The 24,141-nt window shown below is 40.4% G+C and overlaps 1 protein-coding gene across 4 annotated transcripts; it reads left to right on the top strand.

Annotated features, from left to right (window-relative positions):
- The first annotated feature begins 17,447 nt into the window (after window positions 1-17,447).
- On the top strand, window positions 17,448-23,778 carry LOC139911364 (COUP transcription factor 2-like). Of its 4 annotated transcripts, none has more exons than XM_078283104.1 (3): window positions 17,448-17,967; window positions 19,520-20,044; window positions 23,504-23,778. In XM_078283104.1, the coding sequence occupies exons 1-3, from the start codon at window positions 17,490-17,492 to the stop codon at window positions 23,776-23,778; spliced, it is 1,278 nt and encodes a 425-aa protein (XP_078139230.1). In that variant the 5' UTR covers window positions 17,448-17,489. The 4 variants fall into 4 exon arrangements, with proteins under 4 accessions (XP_078139230.1, XP_071754991.1, XP_071754992.1 ...); XM_071898890.1 differs by having other exon boundaries at window positions 19,517-20,044; XM_071898891.1 differs by having other exon boundaries at window positions 19,499-20,044.
- Window positions 23,779-24,141: the final 363 nt, after the last annotated feature.

Raw genomic sequence — 24,141 nt, 5'->3', positions numbered from 1 at the left:
TGACATTAATTGCGTTGCTGGTGATGGAACACTGTTTACTTTTACATTTAGTTGATGCGCTTATCCAGAGCGACTTAAAATGAGTAAGCAGGTCGGGGTTCAATGTCTTGCTCAAGGACACTTCAACAGGACATGTGGCTGTTGCGGAGATTGAACCTGTGACCTTTCCATGACGGGACAGTCACTCTAACCGCTAGGCTACCCTGCCACAGTTAGAGATTCATCTGTTCACTCACTCAGCCTTACTTGTAGACGATTTTTGATTCAAGAGTTAATTTCTAAATCATATGAGTAGTTTTGGAAATAAATCATTAGCTGAAGTTCATCATTCAATATCTTTAAAATCTAGATGATCCAGTCTGTTAAAGCGCAAACATTTTGTCAACTTCAGTTAACCACAGTACTTTAAACAGTAACTTAAAGGTTAAATGTGTAATATTTCTGCTTTACTGAAGCATAATATGACTAGTAAATATCAGCAGAGGTTCCCGAATGGTAGTGAGTAAAACAAAGTGAACAGCTCACGCCGCACACTCTGCGGAGATTTCTGCATTCAAAAACACAGGAGCGGGCCGAGGCTGTTGTTGTTGTTCTTTGAAGGCCTTCCTACCACAGTGTTGTACCGTCCCACACCTGTGACACCCCCCCCTAAAAAAAAAAAAGACTTTGCTTGCGCTCCGCGAGCTAAGCAGCTATCTTACTAGTTAACGTTCTAGCTAACCAATAGCAACAATGGCTATTGGTTCGTAAATAATAGTTCCGTCCTTACTGAATATGTTAGCTAACCTCGCTAGAAAAATTTCCTACACGCTTTCTAATTCATTATTTTGTTATTGTGCTCAATGTTAGCCTTTGTTTTTGCTGACGCCTCTACGCAGCTTATAGAAATCAGAGGCGCAGCAGGGAAGGCTTGAGGAGGGCGGAGGAGGGGCCAAGCCTTGATTTGTTGTTGTAATGACATTGTTGAACAATAGAGGTCACCATTGAACCAGAAATTACACATAGACCCTTTTTTTTGTGCTATTGATGACTTTCTAAGAGTAAGTGTCACTTTTTTTCAAAGGGTAGATATCTAATTTTGGACCCAAACTCTTGAATTTTTCAATTGACATTTAAGACAGTGAACATAATACTAAGATTTTACAAAAGAGGAACAAAAAGACTCTTTCTCAATAGCTTTCACTGTAATTGATCTGTTCTTGTTTTAAAGGGTGTTTTGGAACATTTGGGCCCGGATCTACTAACATGTCGCAATTCCAGGCGCAGCACAGAAGCAATTGGGCCGCCAGCGCAAGGTATTTACTAAAGTAGTGCATGCAAATGAGCGGAGGCGCAGATAATTAATTAGACTTGTGACTGCGCAAATATAAGGTCCAAACAATGCGCACAATAGCCCGATTGCTGCAATTTCCCCCGTGAGCTGCAGCTTAATTATGGGCAGAAGAAGAGCTGCAGAAGAGTTGGTGGAGGAGAAAACCCCAAAGAGCTCCCTGCTGCAAAGAAGAGATGTTTTACCAGTGTGTAACAAGGAACTCTTTGGCGACACAACAAAAAAGTGAATGCAGTTGGGCACCAGAAATGCGATTTTGCAGAGGTAAAAAAGCGATGTTCTGATATGAGGAGGTGAACCAACCTAATTGGAAACCTAATTAACTTAATACTTACTTAAACCTAATTGGAATTGGAATATGGATGCAATCTAATGGCCGCATGTTATGCTATGTAGATGACTGTCACTTTGATCTTGGCGCCGGTTCCAGAGACAGTCCCGCTCCGGCCATTCTGTGCGCAAAGTGATAAGACCCGCTCTTGATAAATCATGTCCGCTGCCAATTTCCATAAATCCCTCTCTTTATTTTGCGCCTCAGCCTTGGAAAACCCATAAATGCATATGCAATTAGGCCAAAGCGCAAAAAACGGTGCACCCAGATCAACCCATGATTTCAAGCGCAAATCCCCTGTGTGCTGTCTTAGTAGATCAGATAACAAGGTTTTTGCGCCTGCAATTCGATTGCAATTCGATCGATGCACTGGCGCAAATCTTTAGTAGATCTGGGCCTTGGTGGGAGATGTTAAGGCGACGCATAGCTTATTCCTTTATTATGTCATAGTGTGGAGTTTGGCTGTAATTGCTGGACTAGAATTAGAGACCAATTATCTGTTTCTGTGCCACAGAACTGTTTCATCACCAGAGAAAGCTTTTAGTTCACACCTCTCTACCAGGTTCTTTTTAACAAGGCCTATATGTGAAACTCTGAGTTGTGATTTTCATATGATATAACAGAGCTATACTGGTTATTTTCTTTTTCTCCCATGTCCAACATTTTCCCTCGGACATTTCTATAAATTAGCTCCAACTTCCAAAAGCAGATTAAAAAAAAGAAGACATTACCTTTTAGATGTTTAGCTGATGCTCTTACCCAGAGTGAGTGAGCAGGTAGGGGTTCAGTGTCTTGCTCAAGCACACTTGAACAGGACACACATATGAGCCGTTTTAGGGACTGGACCTATGACCTTTCAGTTGCAGGACAGTCTCTCTAACCACTTATCCCACCCTGCCGCCATTATAGTTAAAAGCATGCCAGTAATGCATGCAATGAAACAAAGATAATACAGTATTCAGTATGTCACTTGCACGGACACTGAGGTTCATGACTCAGTGGTCATGGTGATGGTTGAATCAACATTTAGCTGTTATGGCCTCCAAATTGTATTTCTGACCGTGGAAAATAATGCTTAATAATGCATACTGCATTGTGATGTTGACAAAAATCTTTTTTTATTTGTATAACGGTCAAATACTGACCTCAGCTTATTCATAATCACTCCATACTACAGTGATGGTCTAAATACTTTTTTTTTTTTCTTTTTTTTTCAAATATTGATTTGTCAAGGAATTCTATGGGATTCTGATTTCTGACATATCCAGTTTAAAATAATTTATTTATACAGAGAAATCTACATATTTTCTTTTTTTCCTGGCTTACTTTGTAAGAACTCAATATGTTTTGCATCAAAAACATGGACTCCTTTTGTCCAGCTATTTACCACTACAATATGTGAAGAGTTCATTTCCAAAATGTTGTATATATCCATTTGGGGGTGGGGGGGGATGATAACCTGAAGCTGATCATTCAATATCTCTAATCTAGAGGAAGCAGTCTGTAAAATTGCTGTCATTTAGTCAACGAAGGACTTTAGTTAAAGCTACCTACTATCCTTTAAAAAGTACCATCATTTGGTTTAATTTTGTACTGCCAATCATGTTGTAGGAGTCACTTTTTCAAATTATGGAGATCTCATTTTGGAACCAAACTCTTCATATCATGTATTCAGCTTAGAGAGATTTCTGTCACTCAGTGAACCAAGACTCAGCAACGATTCATTTCTGCTGTTTCAACATCATTAATAATGACCAGAAAATATTGAATGGGGAAAAAACAGAGTAGTTAGTAGAGAATGTTAAAGAGTTGAATGCTTCATGGACCTACAGTATATGCCGCAGAACCATGCCAGACCAGATACGACTGGGTTGATTTCTGCTGCGAACTAAGAGAGATTTTTAACACTGGAGCAAGACTTAAACCCTTCAAACAGAAGAATAGTATTCATTGGCTGTTAGAAGGTTAGAGGGTGCTGATTAGGGAGGAGATGTTTATGGACATTGGTGCTGATATTAAGGACAGTGTTTGGATCGGTTTCCAAGTTCAAGCTGAAAACGATTGTCTCTGATGGGAAGATTGGCACACAGCAAGACAGTCCAACACTAACTTTAGGATGGACAAACATTTAAGAAGGAAGGTTTCAGGTTGCTGGTAGAGAGGAGGTGATAACTAACATTACCAGGAGGCGAGTGACTCGCGCTTGCCACCGTCTCCTCCTCCACAGCCAGCCAGTAGGTGGAGCTGTCATTGATATCTGTAACGTCCAGTGTGTCATAGTGCTGATTCAGTTTCCTCTGTACATACTAGTGCCATACAAGTGCCAAAGTGACACCATAGAAGTGTTCTGTAACGTTCTGCTGAGAACCCGTCTCACCAAGCTGGAGCTCAGACCAGATCCTCCAGCTGTATGTAGCCTTTCTGTGATATCCCTCCAGCTCCTTTTACCATATCATACAAATAGAAGTGTCCCAAAAACGTATTGCCTATAAGATGCTGTATATTGGTCTATAAAACAATATTATTTAGGATGTATTAATTGTTATTATGTAGGCTTTTTTCTACCAGTGGAGTTATTGTCTTAATTTAGATTAATCTCTCTTTCCATCTATGGCAACGCTGATAGCTGTTTGTTGCTTTGGTCCAAATGAAAACAATACTTTGCTTGAAATAAGTGGCACCAATGTTAAGCTATAGTCTGACATTGTAGATAAGGTTGACTGTAGAATATTAGCCAAACTTAAACAATAGCAGTCCTGCACCTGTGCCTGGATATTTAGCTCTACTCTGAGAATTTATTGGTGGGAGTCTATGGTGTGCCATATCAACATGTGCACTGTAACATTTACACTCGCCAAGAAGCCAACATGTTGTAGGTTTGTCTAATGCGTTGGCAAGTGTGACAGCGCTTGCTTGACCTTGTATTCACCTGCGGCGACAGGACTGTTTCTTTTGGCACCAAAATGTGCTTGAGATGTTTTTGCCTTGTGATGAAAAATGAACTTTTGAGCATAAAACATTTTTTTACATCTTATTTTTATCATTGTTCTCTTTTGATGACCTTGCCTTGTGGTGACAGCAGGTTGGGTTTTATAGCTGACCTTTGGCGATAGAAGTATTGGCATATGAAGAGTTTATTTCCAAAACACTATATATCCATTGTGGGCAAACAAAAGAAAAAAGTCTATCTGAGGTTTATCATTCAATATTTCTAAAAAATAGAGGTTCTAGACTGTCATTTTGTCAACAATGAAATTAAGTTAGCTGTTATCCTGTAAAAAGTACTATCATTTCTTTTACTTTTTTGCTATCAATCATTTTGTGAGTGTAGTAGTCACTTCCAAATGGTGGATATGTCATTTTGGAAGCAAACTCTTCATGTCAGATAGATAATCCTTTGGTTTGAGCCTTTAGGCAGCATGTTGCCTTTGGTTAAAGTGAAACCATGTGCTAACCATGTTAGTGACGGTTTACAGTGATGTATTTGCTTATGTTGTGGGTGGTATTCTATGTATGAATTTCATGGCTCTTTGCAGGGGACCTTTTAAAAGGAAAAGGGCATTGAAATATGAAAATATCACCTATATTTTCAAAGCGTCACTAAAGATTTTTAGATATGCTCTATTGCTTCTTTGGATTTTTTTCTCTTTTTTTCAAATTACATGAATTTATATTTAAAGCGTTATGTTCTGTATATTTCTTGGAAAAGATTACATGATTGTATGTTTATTGTAAATACATTAAATACTATTTTTGTTTTTATGACGACCTCTCCTGCCTGATTATTAATGACAAACCTATGATGGTATTCCTGTTAGTCAAATCTCCTCTTTGTCAGTGCAAGGAGGTTTTTTCACCATTGATACAATAAATTCTCATCATGCCATAATCACATCAACTTTTCATCCACCAGCTATTCCACAGTCCACCAGCCACTTGCACTATTTAACCAGCCACAGAGGATGTTTAGGTTGGAAAAGACCCTCCAGATGATGGCTACCTACCAAAATGTCTAGTAGAGTTGAAACACTTACCAGCAACAGCCACAATTTACCTTGTGCATTATCCACTAGATGATGATATGGAACATATAGATAAAATGAGAGTTTTAATCACAATCATCTCCACACCATTCTACCCCTTACTCTGTTTGAAATGCTCCCATACGACTTACAGGATGACAATCAGTTTTACCATATAATAATAATAATAGTAGTATTATTAGAATTATTTCACTTCACCTAAACCAGGGAGCATAAAGTGTTACATTATGGTTGCACCACCCAGGACCTTTGTCGCCATATTGGCAAGTCACAAACAGTATGACTTTATGAGTGCGGGGTTTAAAAAGCTTGGGCTTTTTGAGAGTCCCTGGTGGTCTTAATGCCCAAGAAAATCTTTTGCCACTGTTACTGTGGAGTCTGCTTGAACAAAGGAAGCAGTGAAAACATGTAAATGTAGACTGAATTTATTTTGTCAAAATTGGCAGCCTGCAACATCATTCTCTGCTCAATCATTTGCATATATCTTTTGTATAGTAGTCTCTATAAATTCAAAATTTCTTATCACAGAAAACCTGGATGGATATAAGATTTGGTTTATCAGTGGAGATGTAGACATTTTTATTGGTCCAGTTCACAAAATCACACCCACCTCAGATATTCTGTGCCATAACTCTTTATTTTTCCATATTTTTTTTTTTTACTGTGAACGATGGGTAGAGAAGCCCTCAAAGATCCAGTATTGGTGTAGATAAATAAAATCTGTTCAAGAGCATAGGTTTTGGCATGATATGCAAAATATTCCACATTTGTCTAATGTAGTGAAAAGTTTTAGATATTCAGACTGAATGGCCATTTTGTTACCACTCCATTCCTCACAAAATCTGAACAGTGGGCGGGACGCGATTCAGGGGTCTGGAAGCAGACTAGAAAGAGTGTACCAAAATTTAAGTTTTGCAGATAAAATTCAGAAAAAAACACCTCATCCAGGTGGTGATAAAAATTTTGTCATTTATTTTCATTGAGCATATATTGGGCCAAAAGTTAAATGTCTGTGTGCAATAAATAAAGTTTTTAAAAACTTCATGTTGAGAGTCTGCCGATTATTTGGAAGCTAGTTTGGTGTCATTTCAATTTACGGTGTAGAGGTAGCTCGATTTAATTAGTTTTACAGTTGTTGAAAAAAACTGAGCGATTAACAAAAGGTTCCACTGATGGGCCTACACCCTAAGAAAATTGATCACCTGTAGCATGTATGGCTTTTTAATGATTTTTTGAAGTTTTAAACTTTGGATGGTTGCTATAGCGCCATCATCAGGAAGATTGGCCCCATATTACCACGTGTCATTTTGGACCAGACCAGGCTACTCTGCAAAGTTTTGTGTATGGGAAGGGAGTTTTTGTCAGAAGAAAGAAAGAAAGAAAGAAAGAAAGAAAGAAAGAAATAAAGAAAGAAAGCGATGAAGAACATGTACAAAAACAATAGGCCCGGCCACCTAATAATAATAATTATAATTTAGGATACAATCAAAGGCATCTGACTGAAGATAAAATATGATATGTTATATTGTTGTTGTCTGTTAAATAATTTTCTGCTCTCCAGTGGAGTTGCATTACACTCAATCACAGATGGATGGTTGGCATATCTCCTTTTTAACCTCCTGGGATCAGACATGGAAGAACTGTCATCGTTTTTCCATGCTTAGACAGCAACGAAAATATCAGAACTGGGTCAGAGAGGGTGAAAGGTCACATTTTCTTTTCCTGTCTAAACCCATTGACAGAAGAAGATAAAGCCTGACATAATTTTAATAGAAATGTGCTTGTGCTCTGCCATGATCTAATTTCCTTTCATCCGAGCCCTCTGGTTATCCCTGAGCCCCTCCTGGTCTCAGTGCAGGCCTCCCTACAGCGCTATAACAGCTAGTGCAGATAATAGCCGGGGTTATGGATTGGCCGGTGGATAACCTTGTACCGTTGCTTTGAGGAAGCCGAGGTATGTGTTCGGGGCTATGCTGCGGTGTTGCCGGGCTGAGAGCTCTCCTGTTTCTAGAGTGCAGCCGGGGTCTTGTCGGGGCCACGGTGCAGTGAAATGGAAAGCATGCCATTCCCTGTTCCGCTTGATGCAGAGTGACTCTGAGAGGTTGTGTCATGTTCCTTGGCTATTGACTCAATGACTTGGGACTTCACGACAAAAGCCTGAACCCGTGTGGGCTCTCTGCGCGCTGACAGAGAGATGTGTCTTCCACTCGTCTTCACATTGACCCGAGGACTCGGCCGGACTGACGTGTCCACGTCCCGAAGTCTCACCTCCTGAACCCAGAAATAACCTTTCCACGACCTCGCCTGTCTCTCACGCTCTGCTAGCTGTGGGCCTATGCTATCGCAACAATTCACAGAACTTTGTTTTTTTTTTACTGATACAGCTATGGATTACCTGTCTGTGACAGTCAACCTATTCAGCTTCCGCTACATGGATGACATGGCGGGGAATTCAGCCTTATGTGCAACGTATTATTCACTGTCACAATAGGTTGAAAAGTCAAGGCAGAGAGTAAGTACAGGCCATTAGCTGGTACTGGAATGACAGCACAAAGAGCCAGGTCTTCAGCTCTGCTCTCAGATTCATCCAGGAGACAAAATCACCATATGTTCTTCATTTGTTGGAAAAATGAGGATATCTGGACTTGCCGCACTATGAATAAATGATGATATATTCCTCTTTACATTGTATGCAAAAGGATCATCCCGCATATTTGACTAATGCCTTGTCTTATGACGTGGCTCGGACAGATGACCTGATTTATTGCAAGGTTCCTCACGTTGTTAAAAACCGCTCTCTGACTCAGTGACAGTGGCCCAATTATCCCTTTCATGTAGAAAAGGTCTATATACAAAAGAGGCTGTGAATTGCAAATCCAGTTGCAGGCTGTCCTTGCTCTCTTCTAATCTAATAATGTGATCCATCATTTCAGCAGCGACAGCTCCACACTCCGGGTGTGGAAACACTTTCTACAAGAATCCCTCAGAGGATTAGTACCAAGATGTTTGCATATTCGTATATGCAATCCTATGAGGCTGTATGAATAAAATCAGAAAATCATATTTATGATAATTTGTCTTTTCATTCCTTTGGAGAGGGCTCTGTTTCCTGTGGCCAGGCCTATGTAAAAAAAAAAAAAAAAAGGAAAAAGAAATTACATCCTTCCAGTCGACTGCACACAATGTGTTGTGACCTGCTCTCAGGAACGCTTTTGTTATTGCTTGTTCCTAACCTACCAAACACGCAGCTGACAACCATAACCAGCCTGGATGCCTGCGAGAACACTACAGTGGCACCACTTTCACACTTTAACAGACAGCAAAAAGCAGGTAAGAGTCTGTGTGTTTCTCGCTCGGTAGTGACGCTGTTGTTTGAGGGATGGTCCTGTTGGAGAATCATCCATTACCCTGATGAGCCCAGAGCCCCCTGAGCTCTGACAGCCCAGCCACACGACGAGAAAGACAGCCGACTGCCACTATTTGTTCTGCTAAAGCATTCATCACACTAATTACCCAGGGTGCCATGCAGCTCCGGTAGCCCGGCGAAGCTTTGGCTGCTCGTTTGGAGAGGAGGTGAAGGTAGGGAAACCTCAGATGAGCCTAAACAGGAGGCTGTCCTCTAGCCCGGCTCTCCTGCACATAATTAACTCAGCACTCCACTAACTTGACAAATTGGAATGATGAATCTGGCCTCTATGAATAGATACAAATACATGATCAATCAAAATACCGGACAGTGCTCTCAGTCTGAGGAAATCTGCCGCTGGGAAGGACAAAAAAGTGTCTTTGCCGAGAATGACATTTGTTCCTCTGCTAGGAACCGCGGGGGTGGGGTGGGGTGGGGTGAGGTGGGGTGGGGTGGGGGGGTTCTTTGTTGTGTTTTGCAGCGAAAATGGAGAGGCAAGTCAGTGCTGAAAAGGTAGTGCCATGAAAACTGTGGACGATATCCAAGTACAGCATCATTTAAATGCTAAATTAAAACCATGTCTTGAGTCTTACTCATTTTAAATGGTAGTGTAATTATTATGACTCTATGGGTGGATACGCTGTGATGGATAACACAAAGCTTTTGTTATTATTTACAGTATATTACATTTGTGTTAAATGCTTAACATTTGCCAGACTCAAAGTACTATGTAAGCAAGCTGTCCCCTGCATTCTAGGAAATCCATTAGTGTTTTCCTAAATGCAGACGGACGTAAGGGACAGTCTCTCTGAATTAGAATCATTTATGTCACATGACCTTGAAAAAAAAACCGAGAAAGACTAATATTTTTGGAGTTTTTGTTTTATTCAGACAAGCCTCCAACTGTCTGTATCCCTCCTGGCCTTCATGCAGCCGTCTGAGCCAATGTAACATCCAACACATCACAACATTCCAGCATCACCTCCCTGCAGTGTCCGCAGACCAAGGACAAGGAAACTTCATGGAGACACATCCTTCATGCTCAGTCCTAAATGACACACAAGAATTTTTTGATCATTCAAAATAATAATATATATAAATATGATTAGCAACTAAAAACTAGTACAAGTCTTCCCTTTGTTGTAGCTGGTTGTATTATATTGCAATATAATGTCACATGAATCTTCCCCAATTTAAAAATATATGTATATGACATAGTATATGCTGTATATATATGATGTATATGAAAGTATGTAACCTACATGACATAGTATAGGATGTATATGATGTGTATATGTAGTATGTATATATATGATGTAGTATGTATATGACATGTACTGTATATGATGCTATGTAAAGCCCTTTGAGACATGCTTGTGATAAAGGGCTATATAAATAAACAAGACTAGACTAGACTAAAAATGATAATGCCCATATAAGAAGTCTTGAGTCAGTCAAAAGAGCACTAAATGCAACAGGATTTTACAGACTGGAGATATTAAATGATGATGAATTCCATAGAAGGGTTTATTTCAAAAATGGGTATATAGCCTTTTGGAGTAGAGCTCTTCATTTGGACTTTAAAGGGGTCATTAAGTATTCTATGACTTTTATTTAATTACAACAACGTTGACAGGTCTCCGGTACAGCTTACAGTGACCTGCAATTGACATACTGTAAATAATAAAGTCACATTTTCCCAATGTAGAGGAGTAAGCTAGCTAATTAGAGCAGAGATCCAACAGAGAGTTTTAGTTAAGAGGTAATATATCACCTTGCAAACGCTGCTTGCTCGGGGTTGGGTGAGTTACATGAGGTTCATGTAACTTTACTGTTACACAAAGCATTTCAAATACAATCAAAACTACGCAACAATAGACTCTACAACAGACTCTACAATAGTTTCAATGGTTGAAGAGGGGGCAGTCATGTTTTACAACAGCAAACATTATTTTATGTTGCCATCAAGTTGAAAAGTTAATAATTCATCATATTAAATCTCTTCGCTGTGGCATAATATATACGATATAAGCTATGTCCACAGTTAGCAGTCAAGCTAATGCCAGCTACATCCACTGCCAAGTTAACTTTCTGAACAGGAAATACTTAAAACTACCTGGAATATGAACATTTTTAAATGTAAAGTTAATTTGTTTTTATTAGATAGCTGGTTGCAGTAGTGCTACCAACTGGCCCAACTGAAAGTCATGTGACATTCTGTCATTCCATCAACATTTTCACTGGCTGGCTAATATAACTCTAACCTAGTTGCAAAAAGTTTTAAGAGTTTCAACTTGATGCAACCAGGTTGCACGCAACTTTTCAGTTAATTGAAGGGGGTGATACACAGTGCAACTCCGATGAAAATCTGTTGCATACAACTGAGTTGCGTGAAAAGGTTTCATGTGTAACACCAGCCTCAGTTCAAATTCAAGTCATAGGTCTTCAAAGAAGCCTGTCCATCTAGTATATTTGTCTCCGGGTCTGTGTGTATTTTTGCCATTTACTCAGCTATGTGGGTTAATCTTGTGTCAGATGATGAGTTATAGTCAATTTGTAAAAGTCCTAATGAGGATCCCTACATTTCCCCGGGATGGCTCTGTTCGCAACTGGGAAGGCAGTCGGTGGTGCGTTATCATCGCACACTGAACCGTAGCACAATGTATTTCTCAAGCATGTAATTCACCTCATGTGAGGAACGCTAATACCGTCCTCCAAGAGTCAGAGGTCAGCAATCTGGGGTTATCAAAAGGTGAGAGTCTGTCTAACGGCCATTGGTAACGTGGTGACTAAGGTGAACTAATCTAATCGACAAGCTATTGTTGCTCTCTGGCCAGGATTTCACCCTGCTTAGCAGCCTAAAAGGGATTCCAGCTTCATTTCAATGGCGGCCAAGGTTAACAGCAATGAGATAATCTACCTGCCTTGTTTACTGCAGCCATGGACCTAATATCTTTATCTTATTCTCACTATCATTATCAAGTTTTATGTGAAGCACTCGGTGCATGTAATTTCTCTGTTGTAAAGCACTTTGAGCTGCATTTCTTGTATGAAAGGTGCTATACAAATAAAGTTTATTATTATTATTATTATTATTATTATTAATAGACCAGCAGGCAGGCTAGTCTATCCACCGCCTATCCTAACTCTTCAACTTGCCAATATAAGGGTGAAAGTAACTAATCACCATTATTACTCTGGTTATTGAGTAGCTTTTTCATGTAATTGTACTTTATTGAGTATTTTAGAAATCAGTGATTTTATATTTACTTGTATGCTATGACAGGAGTAGGCTAGGCCAGTTGGCTATTCAAAGTGAACAGTCAGTCAGCATAATCTGACTTTACTTTAATTACTTACATTTTTTCCAATTAAAAACTTTGTACTTTTACTTAAGTAGATTTTTACACCAGTAATTTTCCTCTACCTAAGTTAAGCTTCAGCAACAATACTTCTATTTGAGTAGAATATTTGGTACTCCCACCCCTGTCAATATTTATCTCACCAAGATAACTTCATTACTAAATTGTACATTTATTGTACATGGCGATTAAAGTGATTCTAATTCTGATTCAAAGGTTGAGTACAATACCATGCATACCTTACTGGCATTAAGCTAGTACAGAATCAGCTGTGATCCTGAGTTGTCATACGTTTCTCCTCTTAGCCCAGAAGGAGACCTATGGAACATGTTGAAGCAGGATAGGATGTAATGTTTATGTTGGTACAAAAATGTCCTCAGTTGGGTTCCTGGATCTGCGCAAAGGTCGAAGCTCTGCCACCACACAGGCAGGAAACCTCCCCCTGGCGATCTGAGGCAGGCCAAATTGTAACTGACATTTATATCACAATCATTAATCTCATTTGCTATCTAATAAGCTTGCACCCACCCTTTTGCTCTCACATCTCATATGGTACCTGGATATTCCTAGAATAATATGTACACATCATTTTAAAATGGTTCACAATAAAATAAAACCACATGTAACCACCACATGGTCGCCAAATCATGAAATCTTTGAATCAAACTGATGATGCTTTAGTTACGGAACACATCATAAAAACCTGCTGAGTTAGCATGTAGGCTAACTCAGTAAAACTGTTAAATGGTTATTCTGTTCCCAGTGCTAATGTGGAAGAAAAATTAACATGCATGTATGTACAGCTGAACTGGGGCCCCTCAGAGAATGTACGGTTGCATGGTGAAGGTTCACCTCACTGATAACCCTTAGCCCATAACTTACTAGGTCAGAGGCTTCTTGACACAAGTGGCTCCTGTCCTAGACTAATCTGTAGATTCTCTCTAAAACTAAGACATAACATATGTGTTTGTAACCTTTTCCTGTGACCTGTTCCCATGTCAGCACACTCTGTGCGCCCTTGAAAGATACATAAAGACCAGCTCAAACCTATTCTTCTTCGAAGAAGTGTATGTAGCCTATGTGCTGTGTGCATCTCTTCCTCTCATGAGACCCCTTTTAATAAATATATACTCAAGTAAGACGAACCTCTGACTCCAGAACTTTTTCCTCAACAGCTAATGTATTGCTATGTGCAAGGGTGCAAGTAACTAATTACAATTACTCTTGTTACTGTGATTGAGTAGCTTTTTCATGTAATTGAGTGTTATTTGAAATCAGTAGTTTCACTAAAGTATGTTATGACGGTGACGTATGAGAACGGTCAGTCAGCCGAGAAAAGCAGAGTAATCTGGCTTTACTTTATTTTGTTACGTTTTTTTTCCAATTAAAAGAATCTAGTTTGAACTCTGTCCTTTCTGTCTTTTAGAATTTCATGGAAAAGATCACATTAACAATGTACATTTTAAATGAACTACTTTTTACTTTTACTTCAGTAGATTTTGACACCAGTATTTTTTCCTCTACTTATGCAAAATTTCAGCAAATTAACAATACTTCTACTTGAGTAGGATACTTTTTCCACCTCTCCAACACTGAGGCCTCCATCAGCTCTCTCCCTCCCTGGCCAATCCTTTCATAGTTGTAGTGCATCTGTCCTGATATTAAAAACGTGGTGGATTTAACAGACAAACATATGGTGCCACTGGTTGGTCGGTGGGGGTAAGAGCTTAGCGGGGAGCCGTGCAATGATATATGTTCTCCGAGCCGCCTTGAAACCTGAAAAGCTGCAACCGATCTCCGAGCAGGAAGCCAGCGCTGCCTCCCTCCCTGCTGTAAATAGAGACACTGAGTCACATCGTGGTGGTTTTGCAAACACAGCAGGTCTCCCCTGGCCAAAACCTGCCTCATTTAGTCTCCAATTAGCTCGCTTTCAGCTCCCCGACAGTGAGAGGTGTTAAAGGGCACCAGATCACCTAAAACTCCTAACTCAGTGATTAATGTTAACTAGATTTGTCACTGGGATAGAGAGGGGAGGGGAGAAAGAGAGAGCCGTAGAGAGAATTAAACGGTGGTGGACAGAATCAAACATATTTGTCTTAAACTTCTACTGGTTCTTTTGATTGGTCTTGGACATCAGCCTTGTGTTTTGTTAGCTAGCAGAGAGCAAAGCTTGTTTTTGTGTGTAAGCAACTGACCGCCCGCCTACTGGATGACTACAAAACCGGCCATCCTGGCACACTTAGCCTTGGGATTCATGGTACATGAGTCAGCAATGAAATCACCAAACAGACATTTTCACATGACGATGACTAGCTATCCAGCTCCGTAAGAATCAGAATCACTTTAATCTCCCAGTCCAATAAATGGATAGGAATTAATCTTCGTGGCATTGGTGCAGAAACACATCGGCAACTAACACGGTGACACAGACACACATGGTACAATACATATATATAATATTATATAATATAATGCTTCTTGCTAAACAGTCACAAGGTAGAAAATCGAAGTAATCATTTTCCTGTTGGGGAACAAGTGAAGATGTTTAATTCAGGCTTCATTTCTACTGTCTGTTCGTCTTGTTTCATACACCACATGGCCAAAAGTATGTGGACACCTGCTCGTCAAACATCTCATTCCAAAATCATGGGCAAATCAAATGGGGGAGTTGGTCCCCCCTTTGCTGCTACAACAGCATCCACTCCTCTGGGAAGGCTTTCCACTAGAAGTTGGAACACTGCTGCAGGGTTTTGCTTCCATTCAGCATTAGTGAGGTCGGGTACTGCCGTTGGGCGATTAGGTCTCGCTCACAGTCTGCATTCCAATTCATCGCAAAGGTGTTTGATGAGGTTGAGGTCAGGACTCTGTGCAGGGTGGTCAAGTTCTTCCAGACCGATTTAGACAAACCATTTCTGTATGGACCTCGCTTTGTGCACGGGGGCGTTGTCATGCTGAAACAGGAAAGGGCCTTCCCCAAACTGTTGCCACAAAGTTGGAAGCATACAATCGTCTAGAATGTCACTGTATGCTGTAGCGTTAAGATTTCCCTTCACTGGAACTAAGGGCCTGAACCATAAAAAACAGCCACACACCATTATTCCTCCTCCAACAAACTTTACAGTTGGCACTGCGTTCGGGCAGGTAGCGTTCTCCTGGCATCAGCCAAACACAGATTTGTCCATTGGACTGCCAGATGGTGAAGTGTGATTCATCACTCCAGACAACGTGTTTCCACATTTCCAATAGCGGCGAGCTTTACACTACTCCAGCCAACGCTTGCCATTGCGCATGGTGATCTTAGGCTTGTGTGTGGCGGCTCATGGTAACCCATTTCACAAAGCTCCAGACGAACAGTTCTTGTGCTGATGTTGCTTCCAGAGGCAGTCAGTAGCGAGCGTTGCAACCGAGGACATCAATTTCAGTCCCATTCTGTGCTCTTGTGTGGCCGACCGCTTCAGTCTGAGCTGTTGTTGCTCCTAGACGTTTCCACTTCACAATAACAGCACTTACAGTTGAGTGGGGGAGAAACTTGACGAACTGACTTGTTGGAAATGTGGCATCCTAGGATGGAGCCATGTTGAAAGTCACAGAGCTCTTCAGTACAGCCCATTCTCCTGCAAATGTTTGTCTATTCAGATTGCATGGCTGTGAGCTTGATTTTATATACCTGTCAGCAATAGGTGTGGCTGATATCGATGAATCCACCAAACCTACAAGGGTCTGCATACTTTTGGCCATGTAGTGAATATGCTTTACCGAATCTGATGAGATTTCTAATGGGGGGAATATATATAGGCTACATTCCCCCTTTGAAAGTGTTGAAGATAATCCATTGGAAGTATTAGTTAGATTTATCTCCTCCTATCAAGCATGGATGTCAGCTGCATCCTATGTTGTAAGGTTATTTTGTGTTTAATTTCCTCTTAACTGTTGACACTAGGGGGCATCAAATTACTGCAGTTTGGAGCTGTAGTCTATGTGCCTCTATATACTCTTCATGTCGGGCAAATAAACTCTGTACAAATGGATTTCCACTCGTTATTTTTTTTTATATTTCAGAGCACATGGCAATCGAGGACAGTTGTCCAGCAATTATGCGTCATATTCTAGACTAATGATAGAAAAGACTGGAGTCAAGTGGTGCAACACACACAAGCAGAGAAAGAGAGAGAGAGAGAGAGAGAGAGAGAGAGAGAGAGAGAGAGAGAGAGAGAGAGAAGCAGACAGACAGACAGATACACACACACACACACACACACACACACACACAGGGAAGGGAGGAAAACACCCCTAACTCAGCAGTGTGTATCAATCGGGTTCCTAACAAAGCTCCATGCTGTTGATCCCTCCTCGTGTTAACCCCGCCCCGAACGGATACGTCATTCGAGTCACAGCCGTGACGTCCAGACGCACCATTCTCCTCCTCCGTCCTGGACATCATCATCATCAGCCATTATCAAAACCCACCCCTACCCCCTCCCCTTCCCTCTCCCTTGTCTTTTTAATGTAACTTATAACTGATCGGGAGAGCAGGGAGCGTCTGGAGAGCCTGGTCCGGCGACTCCATCTCTGATGAAGGATCTGCTCGGTCGGTGTCCTCGGTAGTAAAGCTGGACAGACAGAGAGGATCTGATTATATATTTTTTGGGATAACAATGCTTTCCCCCCGTGGATTTTGGTTCAATGTTGACTATGTTCATTTTCCCCTCTCTGGATTTTATACTGCACTATAGCTCAATCTGAATGAAGCTTTATTTTTGGATTTCACCGCGCCGAATCAGTTTCTGGGTGACTGCTCATTCTCTATTTGTAAAGTCGCGCGTTATAAATTATATTGCGTTTATTTTACTGGCACCCAGTAGGTTTTTAAGCCATAGCCTGTATTTAATTTCGTCCGACAATGTTGCAGTTTTCTTAAATGCATATTTGTAATTTATGCCGACAAAGCGTGAGCGTTAATTATCGCGTAAAAATAGGAAAGTTGGGCGCGTAAAGTTTTGGAGACGGTAGGCTAGACATGGCGATGGTGGCGTGGAGAAACACCGAGGAGGACGTCGGGGGCACCCAAGGGACCCTCTCCTCCCCGGTGTCCCAGATCGGACCTCTGTCTCTGTCCGGGGAGCTGACGGGACACATGAACCCGGCATCCTCTCTGGAAATACCCCCAGCAGCAGCAACAGCATCCCAGGGCGCACCGCCACCAAACCCGTCGAACACCACCACCACCAACACCTCCTCTTCCTCCTCCTCCTCCTCCATGGACAAACAGCAGAGCCAGCAGATCGAGTGCATCGTGTGCGGGGATAAATCCAGCGGGAAGCACTACGGACAGTTCACATGTGAAGGATGTAAGAGCTTCTTTAAACGCAGCGTCAGGAGGAACCTGACCTACACCTGCAGGGCCAACAGGAACTGTCCCATAGACCAGCACCACCGGAACCAGTGCCAGTACTGTCGCCTCAAGAAATGCCTCAAAGTCGGCATGAGGAGGGAAGGTACGGGCTGGCATCCTCTTGTTGTTTAGCATTATTATATCATTTTATCCTGGTGTTATTTTGCCCTACATGGTCCTGGACACTGCTATTTATCTTGGATGCTATCTATGTTGCCTATGTCTATTCTATAATATTATAGAGACTATTTTTCTTGGATACTGGGTCTGTAAATGTTTATCCTATAATGTTTATCCGTTGATACTAGATATATATAGCCTATGTATATTATTGTTATTTTATTGTATTTTATTTTATTTTTATCATCATGATTATTATTATACTATTTTATGGATACTAACTTGTTAATAGATCTATATTGCCTATACTCTATGGCATTATATAAATAATTGGGTTGCAGCTATAGCATCCTCTAGCCTGTTATAATAATGATAATAATAATAATAATAATATTATACGGATATTATTATTCGCTGTCCGTTGTAATGAATGGGCTTCACTGGCCGTCTTGCATGGACATTATGGCGGCTGTGTGGCTGAAACAGCCTGAAGCGCGTTTGAATGTTATTCGGATATTCGTGTGTGTATAGGCTACAAATCCGACGGTAATTATGATTCAGCAGCGATGTCATGCTAATTTCGATGTTTATTCGTTTACAGTAAGTAATTAAAGTAGCCTACATGAACATTTTTGGAGGAGGATGCTGCGTGTGTGCGCGCGTGTGTTTGTGTGTGTGCGAGTGCGTGTGTGTAGCCTATGTGTGTGTAGCCAATGTGTAAGTGTGTATTCATTAGCTATGCATATTGACCGTAGAGGCCCCACATAACGCGTTTCCAAAACAACAGGGCGACTACACGTTTCTGTAGCGAAATGTAGACATTTGTATGCAAGTTCAGATAAATAATAATAAAAAAAACTCCACAAATTTCACCCCCAGTTAACCCGAAGCGTAAAACTGCAGTTGCTCTATCAGAGCACAACCTGGGAGATTTCACTAGAAAAGTAGGCTAAGGTAAGGGAAAGAGCCCTGGAACCGCAGTTAAGACTCCAATCCGCAACATTTGACCAAGACATTTAATGCCTTAAATTTAGAAAATTCGATTAAAAACATTTTCAGACTTTTCAAGGAAAAAGCTGTTCTGGGATGAGCTGAGCTGAATTTGACATTTCTATTGCTTTTCATTTCGGCTGTCAAGAAGCTTTCTAACAGGCTTCTTTATGGCACCAAAGGGGGTCTGCTATGTCTAAAGAACCATTTTTTGGTGCTATAGGCTGTAGAAAACGTTTTGTTAAGAGCATGCGTGTGTGTGTGTGTGTGTGTGTGTGTGTGTGTGTGTGTGTGTGTGTGTGTGTGTGTGTGTGTGTGTGTCCTACCAGGTAAAGCTTCATTATGCTTAGTTGCCATACAGGCCCCACTATGTGCTTCCAAAAAAACTCTTCCCATCATCATCTGCAGGTTGGTCTATAACAGGGGCAAAACACCAGCTGTGAGCTTCTAAGACATTTCTATTGTTATATTTGACATTTCTCTCGTTTTGATTTGACATTTCTCTCGTTTTGATTTGACATTGCTGCTGTTTTTAATTGCAGCAGTCCAGAGAGGCAGAGTGGTTCCTACGCAGTCCTACCACGGCCAGTTCGCTCTGACAAACGGAGACCCTCTACAATGCCATTCCTATTTATCCGGATACATCTCTCTTCTCCTGCGGGCCGAGCCCTACCCGACCTCCAGGTTCGGGTCCCAGTGCCTCCAGAACAACAACATCATGGGCATAGAGAACATCTGTGAGCTGGCGGCCCGGATGCTGTTCAGCGCCGTGGAGTGGGCCCGCAACATCCCCTTCTTCCCGGACCTGCAGGTACCGGACCAGGTCGCCCTGCTGCGCCTCACCTGGAGCGAACTGTTCGTCCTGAACGCCGCCCAGTGTTCCATGCCCGTTCACGTCGCGCCGCTGCTGGCCGCCGCCGGCCTCCACGCGTCCCCGATGTCCGCGGACCGCGTGGTGGCCTTCATGGACCACATCCGGGTCTTCCAGGAGCAGGTGGAGAAGCTCAAGGTCCTGCATGTGGATTCAGCAGAATACAGCTGCATCAAGGCCATTGTGCTGTTCACCTCAGGTAAACTGCTTATTCTACATCGTAACATGGAGTGGGTGAACTATGACCTCTAGGCAAAGAACCACAAAGATGATCAAAAATCAAGTGTAGCCTATATAGAGAAAAAGTATTTACTTATGTGTTGTGAATGCAGTGATGATGCTATGAAGTGATGTGGTGTAGTGTTGAATAAAAAGGTGGGTGAAATAGGACGTAGATGAAACAACCACCAACATAAACAAAAACAAATTACATTTTCAGAAAAACATTAATTACACCAAATGTATCACTACATATAGACAGTAGACTGTACATGTCAGAAGTGATGTAATAAATAAAAAAGTCGGTGAACTGTGATCTCCAGTCAAACAACCATATGATATAAAATAATTGCATTTTCAGAAAAGCATTAATTTATGCTTTTTTCCCCTCATAAAAGACCTTATCTTCACCATAAGGCAAACAACCACCAATAGAAACAAAAATCAATTATATTTTCAGAAAGCATGAATTCATGTCTTTCCCCGTAAAAACCCTATCTTCATATTTAACATCAGTTTGATACTATGGTGTTTACAATGAATTGATAATTATTATTATTATTTTTTTAATGTAAGCGAATGATGATGTTGTGAGCAGTGGTGTAGTGGGAAATAAAAGCTGAATAAACTATGACCTTCAGTCAGTGATCATGATAAGGCAACCGACTACTATTATACACAGAAATCAATTACATTTTCAGAAAAGCATGAATTCATGTCTTTCCCCGTAAAAACCCTATCTTCATATGAGTAACATCAGTTTGATACTATGGTGTTTACAGTGAATTGAAAAAGAAACAGGGCTGATTGTTTCACCATGGACAGTTTAATATTATATTTGTTTAATATGTTTATTTAATATTTGATTCATTTACTACTTTATTTCAGCAGAGAGATCAGAAATGGTCATTTATCAAATAGCTTAGTTTATCCCATTATTGCCAAGTTGATTCTCTTTTTTTTTAATTTCAAGCCCCAAATTGGCAGGAGTCAAAATTAATTAATTGTTATTAATCCGGAAGAGGCTTTTATATAATGCTATTTATTTATTTATTTATTTATTTATATATTTATTTATTTATGCATTCTGTTGCCAGCAGCCTAGTGATTTCCAGGTTTAGAAATATCATTGTAAAACATAAATGACAAGAATGAATCAGGAGAAATATTTGTATTGCTGTCTATTTTAATTCATATTCATGTTTTAATTCCCTAATCGCTGCCATTACCTTTAACATGACCTATAAAAAATGTCCAGGTAAAAAACAACACAAGATTTATTTAATTTTGTCCATAGGTTTTTAGGTACGTCTTACACTTGGCCTTTATCTCATTCTTTCCATAATAGCCCTTTTTGATGGTCATTATTGAAACAGTGGAGCGGCACTGATTGCAAAATGTACAATGGCTATTTCAGTGCCTCATAATGTCAATCAGAATGATGTTTTATCACTGGACAGTGGGCAGAATCAAAGGGATGAGAAGCAGAAGAATAAAAAATAAAAAGGTCTCCTATGTAGGTCTATTTTAGTCACCATGAGCAGATCTGAACACGTGTCTTTAAACTGGGACAGAGTGACCGTTCTTTCACCCCTGCCATCCAGTCTACAGCATTACAATAGGAAAGGAGGGGACTAGTGTGTGTCGACATACTTCAAGAAGATGGTATACATGGAGGCGGTGGCTATCTTGTGATACCCATTACTATTATTATCCATTTTTATGTTCTGCACCTCATTTCTTTGATTTGATACAAGCAATAGCGCCATCTGGGAAACGATGGCGCACAGCTCAGATATCTCAAGTTATTAATTTGTCTTATGACAGGACTCTTATCATTTGATCCGCTTTGGCTGCATGACAGGTCTTATGTGATGAATTACTCAGTCCCAGGCTTCATGTCACTGTTTTCAGCAGAGCAGCAATCCCGAGCACCTCCACTTTGTTTTATTTCATTGATTTTGCGTATTCATTGACTGATTTTATTTTGACTTCTTTTACGTCTATTGCCTGGCCATGTCGGACTGATTTGAGTATCTATTGCGGTCAATGGTAATGGGTTTTGTATGTAGGGGGCTTATGTAGGGGAGAGCAGGGCATGTTGTCACACTTTTTACTCATTGGTGTATTTCAATGTGACAACATGCCCCACCCAGGCATTCCTGACAAAAGTCCCTTCCCTGAGCACATAGCTTCACTTCATTCAAATTTATTATCAGATTATAGCTGACCCTTGCTTTTATGTGTCACAATGTATACCTGTTTTGATTCCTTTATACGAAAAAAATGAGAAGAAAAACACAGATTTTCATTATTTACTTTCAGTTATACAAGTTATACAAATTGCTTCTATGTTAGAGTGTTTTGAATTAGACTGTTGTATTCAACATACGTAACCTCTTATTAAGACAGTAAATATTTTTGTAATTGGACTTTTGCCTCTAAAATATTTAGTTTCAGAAATAAAGCCACTGAGACAAGTTACCTACGTGACAACTTGCCCCGCTCTCCCCCATATGTGTACCATTTTGTTTCCATTGATCCTGGTTGATAAGGCAATAAACTGCTGGATGTTGAATCAATTCAGGCACAGATATAGGCAGTAGCGTATATCTGTAGTGGAGGTTAAAACCCACCTAAGCTTAGTTTACCCACCTCTTGACAACATACTAAGTAGTATCAAGTTACATAATGATAGTGTTTTGTAAGAGAAAAAGCTTAAATGACTGTTTTTCTGAAAATATGATTGATTTTTGTTTTAGTGGTGGTTCTTTGCCTTGTGATGATCATAGTTCACTCATCTTTCTATTTAACACATTATAGGTCTTAACCATTGATTGTTTTTTTCTCATGCTGTTGTGTGTTGTAGTCAGTCTTATACATGTCACTTCTAACTGCTTCTAGTTTGTGAAATACCAGTGAAATTAAACTACAATGCAAAAAATCTCCATCTTAACGAGTCATTTAGTCTATTGTTAAGTCCTAAAATCTTAATTTTCTTAAACAAGTGAAAAAAATCTACCAGTGGGATTAGATAATTTCAGTTGTTTTCAATGCAAATTAACTTGTTTCAAGAATTTGTAGAATCAAGTGTCATTTTCTTGAAAGTAGTGCCTTATTCTGAAAAGATATTGACACTCATTTCTAGAAAATTCCTGAAACAAGTGAAGCTGCATTGGAAACAAGTGGAGTTATCTCATCCCACTGGGGGTTTTTTTTCCTCTTGTTTTAAGAAAAATAAGATTTGAAGGTTGAATATGAGACTAAAATGACTTGTTAAGATGGACGTTTTTTTTCAGTGTATTCATTATTATTACGATTCATTTTGCTGGCGACCCTCTGGATGCCTCTGAAGGAGCCTGGTTTGGGAACCACTGGTCTTGACCTCTGCTTTGACTCTCTCTGTCGTTTGTCTCGCTGTTGTCATCCCTGTCTGTAGATGCGTGTGGTCTGTCGGACGTGGTCCATGTGGAGGGTCTGCAGGAGAAATCCCAGTGTGCTTTAGAGGAGTATGTGAGGAGCCAGTATCCCAACCAGCCTACCAGGTTTGGGAAGCTGTTGCTCCGCTTGCCTTCGCTTCGCACCGTCTCTTCTTCTGTCATAGAGCAGCTTTTCTTCGTCCGTCTGGTTGGAAAAACCCCCATAGAAACTCTAATAAGGGACATGCTGCTGTCTGGGAGCAGCTTCAACTGGCCTTACATGCCTATTCAATAGAGGGAAAAGTAATTTCATCTAGTACTGCATCTTAAAATCCTATTTTACTTCAAACAAGGGGAAAAATCGAACAGTGGGGTGAAATCACTTCAGTCATTTCCGATGCAAATGGACTTGAATCCCGGAATTTTCTCGAATCAAGTGTCATTTTCTTGATACTCGTGGAGTGATCTGCCTTATTCTGCCTTGTTTCAACGTATTTGACTCTTGTTCCTAGAACATTTCCTGAAATAAAAGCAGCTGCATTGGAAGCATGTAAAATGATCTCTCCCCACTGGCAGATTTCCATTTCTTTTTAAGAAAAATACGATTTTAAGACTGAATATGAGACTAAATGACTGGTTATGATGGACACTTTTGCAA

The sequence above is a fragment of the Centroberyx gerrardi genome, chromosome 1 (assembly GCF_048128805.1).
Source record: "Centroberyx gerrardi isolate f3 chromosome 1, fCenGer3.hap1.cur.20231027, whole genome shotgun sequence".
Taxonomy (NCBI): Eukaryota; Metazoa; Chordata; class Actinopteri; order Beryciformes; family Berycidae; genus Centroberyx; species Centroberyx gerrardi.
This window is presented reverse-complemented; position numbering and strand designations above follow the sequence as displayed.